The following is a 24,440-nucleotide window of genomic DNA, read 5'->3' as shown; positions in this document are numbered from 1 at the left end:
TGAAAAAATAATTTTACTTACACTCGCGCACGAATCAAAAGTAGTGTTCATGTAGGTTGCACCGAGGTGGTAGTCCAACTCGGATACTTTTTGATGAGTTGCTGTGAAAAAAAAACACATGAATTTTGTAACCTCAACGCTTTTCTTAATTATATAACAGAACCATTCATTATCAACACAACCGACACAATAGACGGGAGTGAAAAGGATGAGGATACAATTACAGTGTAGATGAATTGATATATTTATTTATTTATGTCCTGGCAAGACAAAGTCGCCACTGATTCCATTACTAAATTATGAGAAGTGTAAAATTATTTAAAAAAAAAACTGCCAATATTTACCATTAAATGGAGCTAGTTTCGGTTTCAAGAAATCACTATGATTAGGCGCGCAGGTCATCCCGCAGATATGTTTTAAGAAGTTCTCCAAACACGCGGGACACCTCGCTAGGATCATAACTGGTTTGATCTTCTCATCCAAGTTCTTCAACTGCTGGGTGTCGCAGCATGTCATTCCGCCAGCCGCTATGTCAGGGCAGTACTTCTCCAAAAGCCCCTGTAAGAGAATCACAAAATATTGTTTTAGTTGAATTAAATGTTAAATTTATACTATACAATTGAATGTATTAGAGACAAAAAATATATAATATTTTTTAAATAATTATCTAATATAACACATATAAGGCTCAATCTAGGTCGCAAACTATATTTAAATTATGTATAATTAAAATATAATCAAGCTTTTTATAGAATTTTAGGACAAATGAATAGGTGAGCTAATTACGTTCATATTAGATAGGTAATTTAGAGAATGTTCTACATTTTCACTTCTTCATTGTAAATTTCAAGAAAGTACGCGTATCTAAATATTATAAAATAAATTAAGTTATACTGTCGTAATGCATTTGGGACATACATTATGGCCAAAATCCAATCTTTAGAAATTATTTGGCTTATATGTAGCTATTTAAAAAAATAAAATATATTGACTTCAAAATATATGAGAAAGACACGACAATGTATAAACAATTGTATTTGTTTAAGATTATCTACAAATGATAGCAACTTAGTATATAATATCGAAATTCCAAGACGTAGTACCAAATCTCAAGTAAATCAAAACAAGACATGATAATCTTGCTCCTTATCAGCTAACGCCCAAAACGTGATTCATAATACATAATCATTCGAAATGATGAATCACGAGGCCTAAGCGATGTCGAGGGAGATCAAGGGGACATTGTTTGGGTGCTTTGACTTCATCAAATATTCTGATTGAAATGAGAGCTATCGAACTTAATAAGTCCTGTTGTCCAGCTACTTAATGAAATATTGTGTGTATTTTCATAATAATTATATGAATCTGTGACACAAATTTTAAATACACGATCATACCCTACCAAAAGTGGCAAATAATATTTTAATAAAAATATACACAAAAAAAAAGCTAGTATTTCTCATAGTAAAAAAAAATATTAGTTTAAAAAAACCTTTCAATTACGAAATAATATTATCAACATATTCTAAACAAGTTCTATTTGAATCATGAAGAGGCCAATGATATCAACTAAACTATGTATCAAGGCTAAATTGAGACAGATCTATATGATTTCATGTTAAACATAAGAATAATATGGACCGTTTATTTTGAAAGTGGTGTAAGTCCATTTTTGAGAAAAAATTAGCTATCGCGTACTTCATGCTTAATTTAATGTAGTTTTTTTAGATATAACAAGTCCGTGTTTAATTTCTCAAAAAAAACCCATGTTTTGTACAACTTAAAAACGGTCGGTAAATAAAATTACATAATCATCGATTATGAAAGTGGTGTAGGTCCAATTGACAGAGGTAGGAGAGGTACATAGCAGATGGATGCCGATCAACATTTTGTTATTTTTCATTTATTTTATACTAGCTGTGTCCCGCGGCTTCACCCGCGGACGATTTGCATTGTGTCCCCTCCGTGTTTCCACTACTCGTGAGTTAAAAGATAGATATTAAAAAATTAGAGAAATGTATTAGAAAATGTACAGCGCATAACCTGTGAGAAGAAAATAAATACGACAAGGCTGTATGACTCCGTATCTCTGCCCGTATTTTGGCGAATTAAAAAACAACAAAAAACAACAGTAGCGCCATCTTTTTGCAGAAAAATCCGCAACCTTATTACGATTTTCCTAATTTTATATTATTTAGGAGTTGAATTTTTGAATAAAATGTAGCCTAGACCTATTTATTACGTACGAAAAATATAAAGTCATGAAGCAGCTACTACCCTATATACCTCCGGTGCATCATGCATATTTTGAAACACTACCACATGCAGAGAATAAGAGTAGTATGTATTCGTTGGTTCTATTTTTTATTATATAATGTTTCAAATAATGGTGCGCCGATGAAACAATATTTTGTTTATTAAAAACTTTACATTTAATATATATTTTTGATTTATTTTTTAGTTCTTATTGTGGAATTTTAAACCTGCTCAAACTTATAACAGATTTGCCATTATTACTAAAGCCATTGTTTCTTTATTACTTATAAGTCATAAGCATACAGTTTGAATATTATCGTTATCACTTCCGGTATTTTAATAGGTTTTTTCTTTTTTTTTTTAGTTGTTATTGTGGAATTGTAGACATGCTCAAACTTGTAACAGATTTGTCATTATTACTAACGCCATTGTTTCTTTATTACTCATAAGTGATAAGCATACAGTTTGAATATTATCGTTATCACTTCCGGTATTTCAATAGGTTTGCCCCTTTCCATTGTCTAAGTTAGTATAAAAGGACTGTGTATCTTTTTTGGATTCATCACTAAGTTGTTCAGTGTCTTCTTGTTAAGAACTATTGTACGAGTGTCGTCTAGTAAGTGCTAACCACATGGAAACCATTATGGATGTGAGTATTACTTTTTATTCATGTTATTTTGTATTTTACTGTGATTTTTACCACTCTCTAACGTTTTTTAGATAGCGTAGAAATTTATTTTATTTTATACTCATTTTCCTTTGTATTCATTGTTGTAGCTTACGTGCTGCTTGGGTGGGAATAATGCAGAATACAAGGAAAACCTGTATAAACAGTATTACTTCTCGACGATATTTACGTCTATAGCACACAAAAGCTATCAAATACATAGAACATGAAAACACGTATAAACAGTATTACTTCTCAACATCTGACGATGAACGTACCTCACCATACCCTATCAAGAAACGAGAGAGATCAAAGAGCAGTGACTCTCTAAACGAGTTCTTTCAAGAACCTCCTCCGAAGATAAAAAAGACAAAACTACGTTCTTCATCGGTGGGGCGAGCGACGAACGATGGTACCTCATATCTTACTACCAACGAAGATGATGGATCCAATGCAACACATCACATAAAAATTGAGATATTTGAACTGAAAAAACTGGTTGATGTACCACCGGAGGAGCACTGGAAACATGCAGATGTGAGAGTCAAATATTATAACAAGAAGAATAACAAAAATAACCACCACCAACTTACACGAAAATTGGTACATAGTATCACCAAAGAAGTTTCTAGTGCACCAAACCTAAAAATTTATTTAGTCTTTTTGTTTAAAGTGATATTTTTTTAGGTTTGGTGATACTATGTACCAACTTTCGTGTAAGTTGGTGGTGGCTATTTTTGTTATTTTTCTTGTTATAATATTTGACCCTCACATCTGCACGTTTCCAGTGCCCCTCCGGTGGTACATCAACCAGTTTTTTCAGTTCAAATATCTCAATATTTATGAGATGTGTTGCATTGGATCCATCATCTTCGTTGGTAGTAAGATATGAGGTACCATCGTTCGTCGGTCGCCCCACCGATGAAGAACGTAGTTTTGTCTTTTTTATCTTCGGAGGAGGTTCTTGAAAGAACTCGTTTAGAGAGTCGCTGCTCTTTGATCTCTCTCGTTTCTTGATAGGGTATGGTGAGGTACGTTCATCGTCAGATGTTGAGAAGTAATACTGTTTATACGTGTTTTCATGTTCTATGTATTTGATAGCTTTTGTGTGCTATAGACGTAAATATCGTCGAGAAGTAATACTGTTTATACAGGTTTTCCTTGTATTCTGCATTATTCCCACCCAAGCAGCACGTAAGCTACAACAATGAATACAAAGGAAAATGAGTATAAAATAAAATAAATTTCTACGCTATCTAAAAAACGTTAGAGAGTGGTAAAAATCACAGTAAAATACAAAATAACATGAATAAAAAGTAATACTCACATCCATAATGGCTTCCATGTGGTTAGCACTTACTAGACGACACTCGTACAATAGTTCTTAACAAGAAGACACTGAACAACTTAGTGATGAATCCAAATTCAAGTTGGTTCCAATTTGAATCAAAACGAATGCATACTACTCACATGAATTCTAGTAAAAAGCCAACTAATGGAATTTTATCAATATGGTTGTTAATTTCTTATCGCAAACTTGTACAGTCTCTTATCAAACAAAATTGGCTTACTCTATATAACATTTCATTTTTCATAATACAACATTTCTTGTAATTCTGTACCGAATTAACACCATTTTTAACTACCGACCAATTTTCTATATAGGTATCTGGTACCTATTGGTTAACCAAACTCAAAGCCAATGGAGACAACAGACAGTTCTGTGTTCGATTCCCACTCGGGGGTATGAAATATTTAATATTATCATTTCCTCTTAAACACTTAGAGAATTCGGCAGAAAGTAGGGAACATATTTATCTTAAAAGGAACGGAGTGTCTTAACTCTAGGTTGCCTCTGCCTACCCTGCTATGTGCGGGATACAGCGTGAAGCTACAAAAAAAAAGTGACATAGAAGACGATGAAATCTTAGTAAATAGGCCACAGTGCTATAAACATTGCACATATCTATATATATATAAAATCGAAAGGTCACTCACTCATCACGAAATCTCAGAAACTACATGTGCTAGGGATCTGAAATTTTACATAGGAGTTTTTTATAGGACGTAGGTGCTCGCTAAGACGGGAATTTGCAACATTCGACTTCTAAGGGGTTTGTTTTTGGGGTTGAAAGTTTGTATGAAACTTCGTTACTACATATGCTAGGAGTCTCAAATTTTGCATGGACGTCACTTATAGGCCTAGGTACTCATGGATACAGAAATTAAAAATAACTTAGTTCACGCAGGCGAAGCCGCGGGCAGGCCGCTAGTATATTATATAAGCAAGACAAATGTCAGATATAATAAAACCACAATAAAACTTGTAATGGAGATAACAAGAAATAACACTATTAAATAATAGTAAATCGATATCCGCAATAGATTTACCACATATGTTTTTCTTCACGTTATTAGCTTTATCGTATCGATTTTATTAATCCTATTAAATTAATAATATATCTTTATTAGTTAAAACATTTTATTAAGTATCATAAAAAGGGTAGGCTAAGGGAACCTGGGCACCTGGTGTTAAGATACTCTGTTTCCATTAGCACATTTCTGTTCACCACTTTCCGCCGAATTCTGGAGGAACTCAATACCGCGCTTAATCTAGGTGCCAGAGTGAAAAAAAAGGAATCGAACCCACAACTAGTCGCCTTTACAGTTACACACTTTTGCAACTGCACCACAACTGGCCTTAAATAAAAATTATAATATTTTGGATTTAATAGTCATCACAAGGACAAATACTACAGCTTCTATAATAAATACATAAATTAAAATCAAATTTTGTGTATAGTATATGATTGTTACAAACGTACTTCCCGTGTTTAAATAAGCATTATAGTTAGATTTACTATTTACTCCCGCCATTGAATTATGTAAAAATTATTAGAAATACAAAAAAAAACATAAATTTAGTAATTTTCACGGTTGAAGAGATTCTTTGACTAATATTCCAGATATTAGTTATTTTTTGGGTACTATTACTTATGTAAATCTGTCTTTTTGTCATTTGATTTCTTTAGCAGCAGCAAGCACCAAGCACTTCCTCTTCGTTCTACATTTTTCTATCGAACATTCTCCGATTCTCCAATTCAATTATTAAAAATATTAAAAAACGGCGTTGAATTTCGCCACTCAACACACAATTTCTATCGTTTAGTTAAAAAACAAATATCATTATTAAAAACATTTGATTATCTTTCATATTTTACTATATTTAGCTTTCTTTTCATTGAATCATATTATCAATACAAAGATAATAAATAACAAAAAGAAATGAAAAGTATTGCATTTATTTTAAGTTATAAAAATGACACGTTAGAAATACATGACATAAATACTTTGGTTTACACGTGGAGAATAAAATGATGAATGAGTTTACACTGTCAGCAAATACGCGTTGACGCCATTGTGTTGTCTCAGTTGAAGAGTGTGTACTATAATAGTTAACTATAGTAACAGGTTCAATTTCCTTGGTAGGGTAATATTAATGCATAATATAGAAGTTTTCCCTATTTGGGAAGAGAGTTACATTACAAATTAAACATAAATAAGGATTTAGGCAATAATTAAACATATGTATAATTTGTATTCATTCTAATATTTGAAGAAATTTTTAGTAATTAAAAAAATATATTTATCTCATCTTATTTCTTTATACGTCTGTTAATAAGTAGATATTACAGCATTATTGTTAATAACAGCAAAAATAATAATCGCACAGATAAAATAACAATAAAATATTTTATGTATTATAATTACAGTGTGGGATCAATGTTGATTCGCGATCTATATTACTTTGAAACAATTATATCCATAATTACTGTTTAAAATAAATACTATAATCGGATAAACGATTATTCTATATGCATATTACAAAGTTGCATTCTAGTAGATACAATTGATAAGTAAGTATAATATTGTCGTGTTTATTTTTATATAGTGGCGTGACCGATGCGACCAATCCAAGTATAAATGCTGAATTTTAAATTTTATTTAGATATCTATTTATAAAGTGTAAGGTTACATTAATAGCAACGAAGATTAATGGAAATTTTGCTGATATAAAGAATAAAAAAAAAACGATATCTCACTGCCGTAATATTAAAAAAAACCCTGATTTACTATTATAATCAAAAATGTCCAATGTTGCATAGATACGATATTATGAAATCGGAATTTACATAAGGAAGGACTAATATAAAAAGGGGCATTGCTAAGAACTGAAAATATAAATTTAAATAAATATTGGATTTCCCCGAGTGAGGATCGAACCCACTACCATTCGCGTTTACACTCACACTTTGTGCCCCTGCGCTACGACTGGCCTGATACGTACTAAACCTATTATATTGCCAAAAATGCATTTAACAAAGTAAACACTGACAAAATTATCAACTACACTATTTCAAATAACATTTATTCATAACAATGATGTACTTCAAGGTCAGTAATAGGAAATTTCCATTGCTAAGAAGCATGAAAGGGACCTATGGAGCCCTAAAATTTACTGTACTGAAACTTTAAGACGCGAGACCAAAAACATTACAAATCCAATGTTACTTAAAAGCATGGGCACGTAGTACTTACTCAATACACTCGTATTACATACGTACGTGTTGTCCAAATGCAAAATATTGAATTTTGCAATTGCATGATTCACTATGCGGTAGGTAGGTATGTTTGCTTGGAGTGAGTTAATGTTTATATTTAATGAAATATTTGTAGGCGGACATTGAAACTAGACGTTGACTGACAGTAAAGTTGCAAAACATAAAAATATATCTTCTTGCGGAAACGATCGTGCATAAAAAAATGATTATAATATATTTTTCCAAATTCGAGAAAGTGATAATTGAGTGGCGTAACTAAACACCGCGCTGTTATCTCAAGTTATAATATAAAATAAAATCGGAATTGGTGGTTTTAATAACATAATTATAATCAACCATTCATTAAATATTTGATTATGAAAGACTTAAAGGGTCAGAGAAAACGGAACATCAAACACTACGGTAAACATGCTGTTTACCAAATCTCTCTCCTCCATCACATCAAATAACTCATTCATCTTCTTTTCCATCCCTCCTCATACATTCCACGTAACGATTTGTAGCTCTGTCCTCCACTTATTCTGTCTGTTATTGTGAAAGAAATAGCAAAATATTGCAAAAAAAAAACGAGTTACAAAAATAACTGTCTATATATTTTCAACATAAGCAAACACACATCGCATGCATATCTGACCTCCATAATATAACAAAGCAGAGACCGATACGGCAAACTGAAGAAGGACAACCAAATAAATTGCCAATAAGCTAGCACACTAACTATATGGAGAACTAACAATTGTTGTCTTCTGTTTGAATGATGTGAAAAAATCTGCAGTTCGTATAGTTAATTTTATTGAAAAATAAAATAATAAGTTAAACTAATGTAAAATAAATTTTATAATTCTTAATAGTTATTTCAAACTTTTAACAATTATAAAATATACTAATACTTTTGAGCTTGGAGCAGATGCTTGGACCTTGGCTTGGCTCCAAGATAGCCTTTACTGACTGCACACACACAGGTCCAGCACAATATATTAAAAAAAAAATCAGTTTCACGCTGTATGCCGCACACAGCAGGGTAGGCAGAGGGAACCTATTCCCCATTTTCCGCCGAATTACAAAATTACCTCAAATGTAAAACTACCGGCTTTTATAGCTCAATTTAGAGACATGGCTGCCTATCAAAGAACAATGTTGCCATAGCAAACTTTATATGGCTTATTTCAAATAAGTAGAACACATTAATTATCATCGATAAATATAGCAAGCTGATAGATAATGCAATACATGAGAAAATTCAGGACAATCCGTTCAGTTGCTCAGAGAGTTCCTGTTAAAAGTCCTTGTGCTTGTTCATATAAAAGGCACTTGTTCGTATAATGTGATATCTTTTACGCGAATCACGTCCGCGTACACTCTAGACTCTAGAGGCTGGAGGTCCACTGCGCAACTAGACAAGAATAGTTCATCTCACGCACAATAAATATATAGTTGCAAAGAATATTTAAATTATTTACTTTGTATTACATAGTAGTAAGATATGTAATAGTTGTTAAAAATATATTATAAATTAATTGTTTAATATAACAGATAAATAAAGATAATAAATATAATCTAAATAATTTTAAATTATTACTTTTATCATTTGTTATATTTTAAAGTTTTTTTTTTTTTTTTAATTGAACTCATTTTGATGATACTACTACTAATTTATGAATGGATGCTTGGGAGGCGGGCGTTAATAACTGCCACACAGTTTGTAACTAATGCGGTTATTATCGTTATAAATTGTTTTTTGTAATTTTGTTTATGAATAAATTATATTATTATTATTATTTTTTTATATATTTTTTTTCACGAAACGTAATTTCGGTTAATATGAACCCCACGAGCTTCAAGCCAAGTGTGGTCCATTTCCTGGAATTGGTTGGGAAGTAATGTCTTCCTGTAAAAACTTCCTGACAATGCGACAAGTATTAAGGATTGCGGCTTTTTGCATAGTTATGTATATATTTATAGGTAACTTTATCTGCTCTAAATAGTGTAAAAGACTTTTTGGAATAACTCCTGTGCTGGAAAGCACCAATGGTACAATATATACTTTGTTCATTTTCCATATTCTTGTAACTTCTTCTTTTAATTCTGTGTATTTATTATTTTTTTCTGTTATAGATTTTTGCAGATTATGGGTATTCGGAATTGTGATGTCTATCAAGTATGTTTGTTTATTTATTTTGTCTATAAATGTTATATCAGGTCTATTGTAGTGTATTGTTTTATCAGTTAGAATTGCTCTATCATAGTACATCTTGTAATTGGGGCTTTCCAACACAGGTTTTGGTACATATTGATAGTATGGGTTAGGTTTATCTTGTATTAACTTATTTATTATTGCCAACTTTTGATGAACGATTTGTACAACTTGATTGTGTCTATGAGTATAATCTGTCTGTGCTAAGGAAGAACAAGCGCTAGTTATATGCTGGATAGTTTCCGGTTGTCGATGACATTTTCTACATTTATCATTTTGTATATTGCGATCCCTGACTTATTATTATTATTATTATTATTATAATCATCCGACATAACATCACTGCAAATCATTAACAAATCTAAATTCTAATGACTTCGCCGGCTATCATAATCAACACTTCAAGGTCATACAAAAATTGATAAAAAAAAACAACGACAAAAAACATAAACACGTTAATAGCGTAACATTAAAAACTATACAAAATATGCGCATTATAATGGAAATACGTCTATCACGAACTGTACAAACCCATCCGGACATCAACAAAAATAAATATTTTTATTACTAAATCGCATAAAACAAGCTTGAGCATATAAAAGTTATAAAATAACGGTGTTATTTAACATTTTCCCATACATAACTAATATTCCAATTTAACTCACTTTCAAATTTGTATATTGCAAATCTAAAGTTGTATCAAGCCATATAACTAAGTAAAAGTAGGCAACCGGCTAAACTAGAAACTACCAAAATAAATACTAAAAGGTCACAAAGTCATCATGAAAATATTAGGTTATTTAGAAAATGAACTATTAATGCTAAAAATTTACTTTATAATAAAAAGATTCAATATGTATAATATAAAAATTTAAATAACAGCCAACATATAACAAACAAAAAAATATACGTGCGTAAAAAATCATAATTTCGACAATTATTCTTGCTTACCAAACAATTTTAGTTTTTGTGTACCTATATAGGTATACATTCCGTGACAAAAAAAACACCGGCTATAAAAAACAACTTAAATTAAATTTAAACAATAGATTCATCAACCTACTAACTAAACTAAACGTAAAAAGGATGGGTGTTTTTTCTAATACCACGCAAAAACTACTAAACCGATTTAGATGAAACTTTACACTAACATAGCTTATACAACAGAATAACACATAGACTACAATTTATCTAAACATTTAATATAATTTGGTAACAACATAAATAACATTAAATGCAAGCGGGCGAAGCCGCTTACAAGTTGCTAGTTAAAAATATACCGAAGAGCTGGTTGAAAGTAATGAAGTCTGATCGAAATGCATTAGAACTTTTGATAGATTTAAGGGGTTCAATGAGAGCGCACGTCTCGTTGTAGCGGTACTACCACTTCAATTAATAATGTTAAGTGGACATTATTGACGTCAATTATAATGTCATTGGCGCCGTTGCTATGCTGGGAACGTTCCAGAAGTTTGTTATTTTTTATTTTCTTCTCCATTTTCGAAGGATCTTTTCAAATATAACAAAAACTTTACGGCTTCGTGACTACGCATAATATAACTATTATCTACAAATTTTTCTTTTAAAAGATTTGGTAATCTTGTCATAAAACGTGGTGAGCAGAACTTGACATTGCAATCTAAGATAATCTGATGTTTCCGGATTTATCTTATCTTAGTATTCATATAATAAAATAGACACACTTAAAAACACAAAAACTCATTAAAAATATATTAAGAACGAAGACGTGCAAGAAGTCTAATTTAAGTTGATGACGACAGTATAATTCAACTTTGTTCAAAAAAGCTTTGATGAAGTCTGAGGTGTTATATATACAGATCGCTTTGTGAATCTCTTCACTGAATTATGAAAAGGAACTCCGCTTTAGAAGTGACTGCGTCATCGATGTAAACAATCACCCATGCTCCAGACGTTACAGCATATTCTATACTAGCAGTACAAAAGAGCTAAAGTCCTACAACTGAGTTGCTTTACGTTCGTTGGCAACGAGCCCACGTCATGTGGCACGAAATGTACCGATCGTACAAACAAAACAAACCGAAATATTCTATCAATAACAGTTGTAAATTGTGGTAGTTCTAATATATGATATATGTATATACAAAAACATTTTAACTTCATAAAAGTGGAAGAATATTAGAATAAGAAGAATCTCTCATTTAAAGAGGCCCCTTAACTCAGACTTGGGTCGCTAGTCCAAGGCACTGCTTTGAGCTCCTCATCTGCAAGGCGATGGGCCCGGTACCCTCACGGCGAATCCAAACAATGCTTAACAGCTTTTTCTCACTAACAGTAAAATAGTTTCTTTAAAGAAGTTATCAAAAACGATACGAGTTGAAGTGTTTTTAAGGTAACTTCAGTAGGTATTTATAAATATTAAAATGTATAAAATATATTACAATTTAGTTTGTTCTTTTAAAATCGAAGGACAATAAGTGGAAATACTCATAAATGTGTCATTGCCATATTATTCATTATTTCTTATGAGCTAAGATCTATTTTTATCTTTATATTTTTTATTAGTTACTTTGAAAATATCTACGTACCTACTTTTAAAAGATTAATTTTTAATCTACAAAATAACTACTCTAATCCTTTTGGTTGATTTTCTGTGAGTGAGTCTTATGAATAGAGTTGTTTCATGTGGAATGGACACAGAAAATGGAGAGATGGAGAGATCGAATGGAGAGATGGGAGATTTGTTTTAATAAATATTAGTAAAAAAAAACACATTCACAATTTAAAACCTCTCTTATCTCATACCAGCGATTCAACTATATAAAGTCATACGATAAAAATGTAACTTTAAAGGTCCTTATAAACTTGATCAACAAGAAGTCTTGTTATACCCTGGGATCCGGCCGTTGAATCCTGCATATATGAGTTTTCTTAATTAAACCTATATTAATGAATAATACATGATTAGTAGAACAGATTACACCTGGGTTGCCTGGAAGAATCCTGCCGCAATCACCTTTAACTACATTTTTTCGTAACTCGTTTTTGGAGAAAATTGCACCAATACGTTTTTTATATGAATCGCACATCATTTGAAAGATAATCCCATAAGGAATTGGAAAATTAAGGGTTGCCAGCTCTCAGTCTGCCGCAAGTCTAGGGTTGCCAGGTTTAAACATGTCACTAAATGTTAATAATTTGCACTCATGTGTTTTTTTAATGAATTATATATCAAATTAAAGCTTATTTTTTTCTGAACACTATAAAACAGGGTTGCCTGGAAAATTCCTGCCGCAAACAGGGGTTGCCAGCGTTGGAAATATTTTATTCCGGTTCCGTTTGACTATGAGAATAGACGATGAAATGCGCGGTCTGCCTTATGTTTTAAAGTAAAATATTATATAATAGAAGAATGAATCTTATTTTGAATTTTAAAATTGAATCTTAAAATCAATGTTTATTCTAATTGTTCACCTGTTAAATGATGATTTTAATCATATTAAGTACACGCAGAAAACTATTTAAAGATCATGGGGCAGAAGAAATCATCCTTATTTTTAAAGTAAAATAATGAATCTATAATATTGAGTCTTTGCAAAATCTATTTTCTAAATACTAATATTTATTTATTAATTTAAATTACCTTATTTATTATTTTTGAAACAATTAAATTATCTAGTTAAATAAATGTTTACAAATATTGATCTACTATAAACTATTAATATATATACATATACATCATGTTCCCTTAATATAATGAAGGGTGACCATTATTGCGGATATTTTTTTTATTAATTATATTGAAAAATACATTTCAATGAACTCTCTCTCTTCGTCCTCTACTTGTTTGATTTGACAATGCTTGCCGCAATTTTTTTTTTCTCACGCAATTTTTAATAATTTGCATAGGAAAGAAATATATATAATAGAATTATAATAAACAAAACTAAGTTAGCAAAATAATTCGAAGAAAATCCGACAGTAATGCCGACTAATAAACGCTATTTACGGTTTATGACCAAGAGTCGGCAAATATCAATTAGTTGGCTATTTTTTACTATAGATAAACATTTTGCGGCGCGATACAAAGCAAACCAAATGCAATAATATTATTTTCGAAGATGTATTGTTTCTAAATGCAATAAAAGTGCAGATGGCCAAATGAGTTTTTTTTTCTTTTTAGTTTTTTTAGTTCCCACTCCTGCAGCCGCACCTGCAACCGCGGCCCGAACAGTTTGGCTTCCGAAGCGGTCACTCAACCACGCTCCAAGTGGCCCGAGTGATTCACTTTGCCGCAGCAGCAGCCAACAGGAAGGAGAGTGCATGTGCAGCCTTCCTGGACGTCGCCGGCGCCTTCGACCGCGTCTGGCACCCAGGCCTTCTGAAGAAAATCCTCCGCACCGGAACCCCGCACCACGTCGTCGCCGTCCTAGCCGCCTTTCTCGACGGCAGGACCTATCGCGTCAGAGTGGAGAGTGCAGTTTCCCGCAGCCACCTGATCGCCGCCGGGGTACCACAGGGCAGCTCTCTATCCCCTGCCCTGTATGCCCTCTACACGGACGACATCCCGGTAGAGCAGGGCTCGATGTTGGCGCTCTACGCCGACGACATCGCCCTGCTCGCGAAGAGCCTGACGCCCGTCCACGCCGCCACCAAACTCCAGCGAGCACTCGACCTGCTTCCCCGCTGGCTGTCGGAGTGGAGGCTCACCCTCAGCGTGGCTAAAACCCAGACAATACTGTTTGGAGGCCACCTGAGATTCCCTCCTCCGCTGCGCCTGCTGGGCGAGCAGGTCCCCTGGAGCAAGGAGATCACCTACCTGGGCGTAACCATTGACAGGAGGTTGCAGATGTCCAGGCAGGTGAAGAAGGCCGCTGCTGCTGCCAAGGTGGCGCTATACCACCTCCGCAAGCTGCTGCGCTCCAAGTTGCCGCTACGCACGAGACTTGCCTTATACAAGTCATACGTGAGGCCACACCTCACATACGCCGCCCCGGCCTGGTACGCGCTTGCAAGTGCGCCCCAGCGCAAGGTCCTACAGGTGGTCCAAAACGTTGCCCTCCGGCGCGTCACCCAGGCTCCCTACTACGTTCGGAACACCACCATCCAGCGCGACCTCAGAATAGAGAGCCTGGAGGTACACATCGGCCGGCTTGCGCGCAACGCATACAGCCGCGCCGATGCATCGGACCACCCACATCTCCAGGACATCGCGCCATGGCATACCAGGCCACCGGACAGGATGCGCCTACCAAGGGATATCCTCACCCTACCCAACTCCGCCTCCTGAGCTGCCCCTTCGGTCGCTGGTCGCCTAAGCTGGGCCTCTCACGGGTAACCGTGAGTCTCACCTGGCTTGGCTGACCGCCCAGGGGGCATACAGCTCATCCCTTCACCATGACTCCCCCCCCCCCAGTTAACCCCCCAGTTAACCCGATTCCCCCTTGGCTCCCAGGCCATCCCCCAATGACGCGGCTATTGTAATAGCCGCCGCGAGACACCGCAGAAGAAGGGCAACCGCCCTGTACTGCTTCCCGGCGCAAGCGCCGGACGAAAGAAATCCCACGACGAGTTGTTTTTGAGCATATTACTTAGTTACTTACCTTAGTTACTTGACAAAAATGAAGATGTGTTTTTTGTGCGGCAGGAGTGAAAATGTGATAGAATTTAACAAGGAATCTCTCCAAAAGTGTAAAATTATGTTATTGTTTCGCCAAAAAATGAATTTTAAATACAGTGACATTTTTTTAAATAGTGACACAATGCACAGTTATCATTTACAGTATTACAAAAAGTTCATTGTTTTAAAACAAAAATATAAAGAAGTATTTTTTAATTATTTTCTAATGCAAAACGTTAGTATACTTTAATATTTAATATTATATAGTTTAATAAAATGTAGACAATTGTGGCCGTGGGAGTTGCCTCAGTTTTGATTATACTAAGTTAGGGACGTTAGTGAGTGATTACGCTTTATTATAATTATAAGAACAATTCTTTCAGACCTAAATACCTTAAAAACTATCAGCATAGACGGAGAAGTTCTTGCTAGCGACATTTTTTAATCTATATTTTTTAATAGTTTTTATTAGTTGAATAGTTTTCATTTACTTTGCAAAAACGTAAATATTCGTACCAAAAAGATGGGCGCCATAGTTTTTTCTTCGGATACGGACGGCGTTGTCAAATCAAACAAGCAGAGGGCGAAGAGAGAGAGAGAGATTGTTTATTGAAATGTAATTTTCCACATTTTCTTAATTAATAAAAAAAATATCCGCGATAATTGTCACCTCTCATTATATTAAGGAAACATGTTGTAATTAATACCTTATAGTAGATCGATATTTGTAAACATTTACTTAATTAAATAATTTAGTTGTTTTAAATAACCCTTTTATTTAACTAAATATTATTATTTATAAAATAAATTTTGCGAAGACTCAATATTATGGATTATTATTTTACTTGAAAAATAAGAATGATTTCATCTTTAAATAGTTTTCTGCGTGTACTTAATATGATTAAAATCATCATTTAACAGTTGAACAATTAGAATAAACATTGATTTTAAGATTGACCTTCTATTATTTAATATTTTACTTTAAAACATAAGGCAGACTGCGCATTTCATCGTCTATTCTCATAGTCAAACGGAACCGGAATAAAATATTTCAAACGCTGGCAACCCCTGTTTGCGGCAGGAATTTTCCAGGCAACCCTGTTTTATAGTGTTCAGAAAAAAATAAGCTTTAATTTGATATATAATTCATTAAAAAAACACATGAGTGCAAATTATTAACATTTAGTGACATGTTTAAACCAGGCAACCCTAGACTTGCGGCAGACTGAGAGCTGGCAACCCTTAATTTTCCAATTCCTTATGGGATTATCTTTCAAATGATGTGCGATTCATATAAAAAACGTATTGGTGCAATTTTCTCCAAAAACGAGTTACGAAAAAATGTAGTTAAAGGTGATTGCGGCAGGATTCTTCCAGGCAACCCAAGTGTAATCTGTTCTACTAATCATGTATTATTCATTAATATAGGTTTAATTAAGAAAACTCGTATATGCAGGATTCAACGGCCGGATCCCAGTCTATTACACGGTCGTATTTTAAAATTGAAACAAATTTAAAGTTGTTTTAGCGTCACGCTGTATCTCGCATACGGCAGGTAGAGGGAACGGCCGGGTAGGTAGTGTTAACAGTGACACTCCGTGCCTCATTTTCCATTTGGAGGCATTGAGTATTAAGTGGCGAAACTCAACGCCGGGCGTTTTCCTGGCCACCAGAACGAAGAAAATGAAAATATTAAATAATTCCTAGAATGCGAATCGAACCCACAACCTGCCGCGTTTACATTCACTGTGCCCCTATGCCACGACTGGCTTAAAATTAAACATCATATAAAATAAATAAACGGCAACATCAAATGTGTTCAAAGATTTTTTTGGAAATAGATGTGGAGCAAGGCCACGAAGTAATTTGGCACAATTAATCATGAGAGATCCTATAAAGATAATTCAAAAGTAAAGAAAAACAGGCTTACATTACCACGGCTGTCACGTTACATTTGAATGAAATAGACAAAAATCAGAGGCCAGTAGGCAAAAGCCTACTAACCTACTGTAAACTCAACAGGCTTTAGGTTCGATTCTCACTTGAGGAAATGAAATATTTAATATATAAATTTCCTCGCTCTGGTAACGACGTACCGCGCCGCGCTTAGTTTGCCATTCAACATGCAATACCTCTAGAATTCGGCGGAAAGTGGAAAACGGAAATAGGTTTCCACGTTCCCTCTGCCTACCCTTACTTTTATTACATAGAAAATAACACTTTTCCATTAAATTGCTTATAACTGAGTACAAAAACCGCAACAACAGCGTTCATGATGATCAGGTCACCTCCCAATGTTTATACACAAGTAGGCTTCGTCGATCGTCACAATTGCATGCAAACGCTATATATAGATTTATTACAGACAACGTAACCTCGTGGTTGACCCACTTGTGCCCAGCAAAGCCCTTGACGATGAAAAAAGGAGAAAATTTAAAACGTTTATAGTGCAATTTATAAATTTCCTCCATCGGAAAAGGCCTCGTGACCGAGTACAATACGTCAATCGGATACTAGTCCTTGAGGTCTCTACAAGAGACCTCGAAACTATGTATTTTATTTATAGGTTTCGGAAACACTACCATATTGGTTAGAAAATCACTATGTTTAACTTCACTCTATTTTAATATCTATATTTTTATCTCGCACATAGTAGGATAGACAGAGGGAACCTGGGTACCTAGTGTTAAACGACTCCGCTTCCCATTAAGACAATTCCATTATCTACTTTTTACCTTTAGGCATTGCGTGTTGATTGGCGGAACTGAACGCCGCGTATTTTATGTTCCTCTAAGATTTCATAATACAATAATTTACCAAAAATAATCTGAACTAGTTAGTTAGTTAGTTTAGTAGTAGTTATAAATCTATAAAGTTTTAGGTCAAAGTCAAAATTAATATTTTCTACTTCTCTATAAAACTAAAACGGTTTTCTTCGAAAATTGTAACATATCCTTGAACATAGCATGTTTTAGGTTATAGGCCTAATTGAAAGCTGGTCTCATAGAACAACGCATAGGGCAGATCATACAAAATGTAGGACATTTTTCAAGAATACAAAAAGATCATTAATTTCATCGCAAATGATATAACAAGAATATTTTCTATATGTTACACTACAACTAAAACTTCTTCGAAAAATACTATAATATAGCTATTATTTACATATGTATTTCGCCGAAAAGTTTTTTTTTTCTGTAAATAATCTTACAATGACTTTTCTCATAAGGCCAATTAAAAACGAAATGTTTTGATGAATATTTACTTTAAATAAATAAGGTCAAGTAACTCTTAAATGTTTTTTTTATTTTAAAGTCCTTGCTTGACACAAAAGACTAAAGAAAAAGTAACGTAAGTAGGCAAAAATGATTGCAAAACAAACTTTTAAGCAATAATGAATTATATTCGATATAAAATCTATTATTTATTGTACATAGATTATACATTTTTTTTGCTACGTCACACTGTATCCCGCATATAGCAGGGTAGACAGAGGGCCTCTCTAAAAACCTAGGACCTAGAGTTTTGACACTCTGTCCTCACTTTCTGTCGAATTTTGAGTGGCGGAACTCTACGCCACTATGACTTGGTACCAAAACGAAAAAATATATTAATTCCAGTACAAGTCATTCCAAGATTGACACCAATAAAATTTGAATTTGAACCACATACCTTTGCGCTGTCTTCAATAGGCTTCGCTGGGCCATCGTAGTAGCAATTAGTTTTCTTATACTCCGAAGCGTTTGCACACACGCCATACCAAATGCAGTGACCTTCGGCTGACGCGGCTGGAATCTGTAATGGAGGGAAAACATTAACTCATGGCTGTAGGGTTAATTAAGTTAGTTTTATATTACTCTAGTATCATATTTTATGAACAATGAAAATAACATTATATTTAATTATTTGTTATACTGATGGAGCCCTTAAAAAATTGCCGTAGCATATTTTTATAATAACATCTAACTAGATTCGATACAATGTAAGCCTACAAATCTTTGGCATGTATTTATAAATCGCTCTCAAGTCTGAGATCGATCTTGAGATTTTGTTTTCATTCTTGAATATGTATAAAATTTATAAATAAGAACAGCATCTCGAGACCGATCTCTATAAATACAGCCCTTTTGAAAACACAAAAAATAGTGACAATTTTCCAACAATTTCGACATTTTCTCAAAAAAAGAGCAACACCATCACGGCCCACACGAAGGTAGCGAATTCAAATCTCAAGGACTAAATTACCGAAAAGTTGCCATCTAAGTCTATCTGAATACACCATAAAATATGAAAGAAACATAAAAACAACACGCGTATCTACTACAATATTATTTATACACTCTTATGAGAAAGACCATAAATAAATAAGTTCCGACGGGCCGCCGCCGCCGTCCGCCATTGCCAAGGGCATCATTTGGAATTCGTATCCCGCATCGTAAAAACTCAAACCCGCATAGTAACATTAACAACGTTTTCGCCGAATAGCACTCCCTCGCCATGTTGTCTTATTTCAAAAGTTATAAAAAACATGTAATAACAGCTACGAGCGAAATCAATGGAATAATAACATATCATATTTTTGTTTTAACTTCAAGCTATTTCAAGCATTGTAGGCAGATGGAACCTAATGTCAAGACACTCTTGTTCCTCTTTCTGCCGATTTCTTTAGGCTTTGCGTGTTGAGTATCGGAGGAACTCAACGTCGCGTTGAACGAGCCAATCGTTACCAGAGCGATGAAATGAAAATATTAAATATTTCATTTCTACAAGTGCGAATCGAACCTAGAACCGTAGCGTTTACAGTCGCATGCCTGGCACTATGCCACGACAACCTTAAATATAATTGCGAAAAAATTTATTAAGTATACCTTATTTTTTTAATTATAAAAATCAAATACCACGATTGACGAGGCTATATAATATAAAGTTGAAAGGTCAACCATCGATTGGACGAAACATCGCATGTTCGTTCAGATGTACTTGAAAACGAATCGAACCGTTTCTATAGAAATTACTGACGCAGGGAGTTGAAGTTTACTTTAAATTATAATATTTTTATAAAATAGTGTTATTTTTATTATATAAAAGTATGAAAAGCACACAAAGGAAAGAAAGATAAACAGAAAATTGAACGATAAAACGCTTAACAAATGTAGATAGTAGAATGTAGCTTAACAGATCGTTGAACGTAATGTTTACAGCAGATAGCAATATTATATCGTATAGAACAAATACTTAAATTATTACAATGATAGAGGCCGTCGTGGCACAGCGGCACAAGGGTGTGTCTGTAACGTGACGATTGCAGGTTCGATCCCCACACGAGGAAGTGAAATATTTATTTATGTTTATTTCTTCGCTCTGGTGTCGAAGCAAAGCGCGGCGTTAGGTTCTGTCACTCAACACGCAATGCCTCCAGAATCCGACAGAAAATAGGGAACCGAGTGTGTTAACACCAGGTTCCCGCTGCCTACCCTGCTGTGTGCGGGATACAGCATGAAGCTGAAAATATTAATAATATAAAATAATTCTTATGTCTCGAAAACTGGGTGGAAAGTGGATAAAAGTGTCATCGTTTCTTTCACTTCTTTCAGTTATCGCTAAATCTATAAGTAAAAAGAATATATATTGCAGATGTTAAAATAAAATAAATTCAAATGCATCATACAATATATTATACGAGATTTCATTTAGAATATTTCGATCTCAGTGACGTTCGGAGCTACTGAATTTAGAAACACGCGGGCCCGTTACATTGACGTTGGCGATATCAATAAAATCGAAATGAGGGTCAGCCCCGAATCGAATCGATTTTTTTTCTAAACTGGGACTGACACACGTGGCATACATAATTAATTTGAAATTGGCTTTGACGTCTTCAAGTTTCTTTTTTTTTTCAAAATACTTGCGATAGATTCATGAGATAGAGGAGATATCGAGACAGAATAAAACCTTCGAGTTTATATTTTATAAAATTATAGGTAGGTATGCACTATGCAATAACCAAAGTATTTTTTTATGAAAAAAGGAGAAAATAAATATAATAAACGAGAACACAATAAACATATGGCGTTGACCTGGGAGATTTATTAATAATTCATGAATTCTGAAAATCATACTTCCTGTCCAAACTTATTGTTGGAACTACAAACAAAATTCACAGATCTACTTAAATTTTTATTTTCGACGATTATCGTGACGGCTGTGGGTTCGATTTCCACTCCACATTTTAGTCTTTATGTCTCGGAAATTGGACGGAAAGTTAGAAACGTAATGACTTAACACTAAGATTTCTCTGCCTTTTGCTTTATACGGGATATAGCCTGAAGTTATTTATTTACTTTAATATATTTACTGTTTATTTTAGCGTGCATAGCAAACTACAAGCCAAAAAAAAGAGCTTATATAATTAAAAAAGTAATGTAGAACTTATATAAACGTACATACAACTTACTATTAAATAAAATCTAATTTACTTCTTTAACCTTTGACATTTATGCAACATACGTTAATCGATTTCAATCTTAAGAACCTTTTAACTTTGGAAAACTTTAACAGACTTCTGAATAATATATTTTTTTTAATAAATATTATTATCTATGACTCAATAAATAAAAGAACAGTGTTGTCAGTTTGCCAAAATGTGTAGTATTTTAGTGCATCTATTCATAAATATTTAATCTGTTATTTACAAAGTGTAGATGTCAACAATGATACTCTACGATTCCAATAATAATAAAAGGCTTTATGCCTTTTTAAGAAAATCAAAATAATTATAACACCGAGTTTTAATATTATTAACAAGGGTAAAGAAGGGTAAAGTTTTAGCAAAGACCATGTCTCTGTCGTGGTTTTCTCATCCACAATGTACCCGCAGCTATTTCTACGATTCCATTGAGTATACAATTGGATAAAATTTGATAGAATACTTGTATATAAAACTAAATATACTTTTTTTTCAGCATCAACTGTATTTCGCATATAGCAAGGGTACACAAGGGGAACCTAGTGTTAAGACAGTTCGATTCTCACTTTACGAATTTTTGAAGCATTGTGAGTTAAATGGCGAAATTCAACGCCACAGTTTGCCTCGGTATCAGAGCGAAGAGAAGAAAATATTAATAAATAATAAAGCATTTCCCCGGGTGATAATCGAACTCACAACCCTTACACTTACAGTCACACCCTTGTGCCTCTGCGCTGCTTAAAAAAATCAGTAGTATATAATCTTAAAATAATTTAGAGAACTAGTAATAAAGACATTTTAAATACGTTAAGGTACCTCAAGTACAGGTGAATCGTAACGCCGCAGGGTTGAAGTGAAGCCTAACAACCTAATATCGATCGCGGCAATCTGTCGGTAAACATGGCCTGGCTTTGAACGAAAGTAGCCTTGACTGCGAAACTAACAAATATAAAGAGGGTTTTAAATATACAAAATGAATTTCAATAAATATAGGCATTTTATTTTGCTTTCTTAATATCAAAAATATTAGAAAAAGTCGTTTTTTGAACAGAATATTTTTTAATAATTAGTTACTACAAGATCTATGTTCTTCACCATATAACATTCCTAAAAATATTACATTAGTGTACTATACAAATAAAGTATATAAAATAATCCTCATGCTGCATCCCGAAAGTAAGGAACAGAAGTGTCTAAAAGGGAATGAAGTAAGTTAACAATATATTCCCAGGTTCCCTCTGCCTACTTGGCCATGTCCAGGATAAAGCGTAAAGCTAGAAAAAAAATCGTAAAGATCATATAAAATCAGTTAAGACCGACGACCCTGTAGTATCAATCTAAGGTTAGATAAACAACATGTTACCAGATTGTTATCAATTCTCGACCAATACTAATATACTTAATATATATAACTAATATATAATATATATCGGCCATTCCCCGTAACCGTAACCAGATAAGCATACCACGAAGACGTACATGTTCATTAACTGACTTCTACTCGTATGCTAATGGTTACATCATTACTAATCCACAACTTCTCAAACTAAATAGAATTAAATATAGGTTGTATTTCCTGTTGCTTTTTCTAAACAAAACCGAACCACTGAAAATCGGCTAACATACATGGGGATGAAATAGTCTATCCACTATTGAAGTCCTGAATTTTTAATAAATAGACTCCCAGAGGGAACTAAATCCAATCATAACTTTTAAAGTCCACTGCGGCGACGACGAAAAATAGAATTTAGGATGTACCTAAGTTAAAACAATTTATAATTATATTTTTGGACAAAAATATAAACAGTAAGTGCCGATTGTTAACAACATAAAAATAGTAAGAGGGTCAAGTAGTGTCGTCATAACGCTTCTGTCGCCATCGTCCACTTTTGTATGAAAAGGAGTATCCCTCGAGCCTTCACTAAAGAGCTCGTTTGACATTAAGAGACAAGAGAAAATATTTTTCTTTTAATTTTTCATTATATTGAAAGAAATGCTTTTATTCTACTAATCGATACAATTTTCAAAGTAAATTTATTATTTGAATAACTAAAACCATAGATTAACATATTTCATCGATACTATGCTTAATAAATAAATAATTAGGGTCATACTATTACTGGAATCTAAATCAACAGACAGAGGCCAGTTGTGGCGCAGGAACAAGCGTGCGACTGTAAACACTGCAGGCTATGGGTTTGATTACCACCGCGTCGTTAAGTTTCGCCACTCAACACGTAAAGTTTCCAGAATTGGGCGGAGAATGAAGATCGGAAGTGTCTTAATGTGAACGAATTGTCTGAACACTAGGATCCCTTATTACTTAACCTTAAAAAATCAACAAACCATTTCATGTACATATGTACCAAAGATCTGGCGCAGGCTAAATTAGATTTAGAGACAACCCAAGATCGTCGACTTGGCGCCGGAATACGAGGAGGGCCCACCCCAAATAAAAGGAAAAGGTACGGAAGAAGAAGAACAAGAAGATTTCATGTACATATGTATATGTACGCTCAATTGTGGTATGACGCAGCGGAGTTCGACAAATGCATGGAATACAACAGTGGTTACCAACTACAAACGCTCACAAGGCACATTCAATTTAACGTGCGAATGCTTACAGTTTGCCAATA

At 33.8% G+C, this 24,440-nt stretch overlaps 1 protein-coding gene and 2 long non-coding RNA genes across 8 annotated transcripts in view; 1 reads left to right on the top strand and 2 right to left on the bottom strand.

The window, feature by feature from the left end:
* Positions 1-24,440, bottom strand: part of Npc1a (Niemann-Pick type C-1a) — a 49,126-nt gene that overhangs the window by 17,871 nt on the left and 6,815 nt on the right. For all 6 annotated transcript variants that reach the window (XM_085185544.1, XM_085185548.1, XM_085185547.1 and 3 more), the window contains exons 2-4: positions 19,011-19,133; positions 345-558; positions 22-101 (exon numbers count right to left, since the gene is read on the bottom strand). In XM_085185544.1, coding sequence (XP_085041670.1) covers positions 22-101; positions 345-558; positions 19,011-19,133 — 417 coding nt within the window. The remainder of the gene's footprint in view (positions 1-21; positions 102-344; positions 559-19,010; positions 19,134-24,440) is intronic.
* LOC146539193 (uncharacterized) lies at positions 2,768-3,206 on the top strand. The gene is made up of 2 exons (XR_014878005.1): positions 2,768-2,905; positions 3,034-3,206. It is a non-coding gene; the product is annotated as an uncharacterized LOC146539193 (long non-coding RNA).
* LOC146539192 (uncharacterized) lies at positions 3,950-4,527 on the bottom strand. The gene is made up of 2 exons (XR_014878017.1): positions 4,251-4,527; positions 3,950-4,122 (listed from the first exon to the last, which is right to left on the bottom strand). It is a non-coding gene; the product is annotated as an uncharacterized LOC146539192 (long non-coding RNA).

This window comes from Heliconius melpomene, chromosome 5 (assembly GCF_056956725.1).
Source record: "Heliconius melpomene rosina isolate 202511_hmr_F chromosome 5, ASM5695672v1, whole genome shotgun sequence".
In the NCBI taxonomy this organism is placed as follows: Eukaryota; Metazoa; Arthropoda; class Insecta; order Lepidoptera; family Nymphalidae; genus Heliconius; species Heliconius melpomene.
The sequence above is the reverse complement of the archived record's forward strand: the minus strand, read 5'-3'. Positions and strand labels throughout refer to the sequence as shown.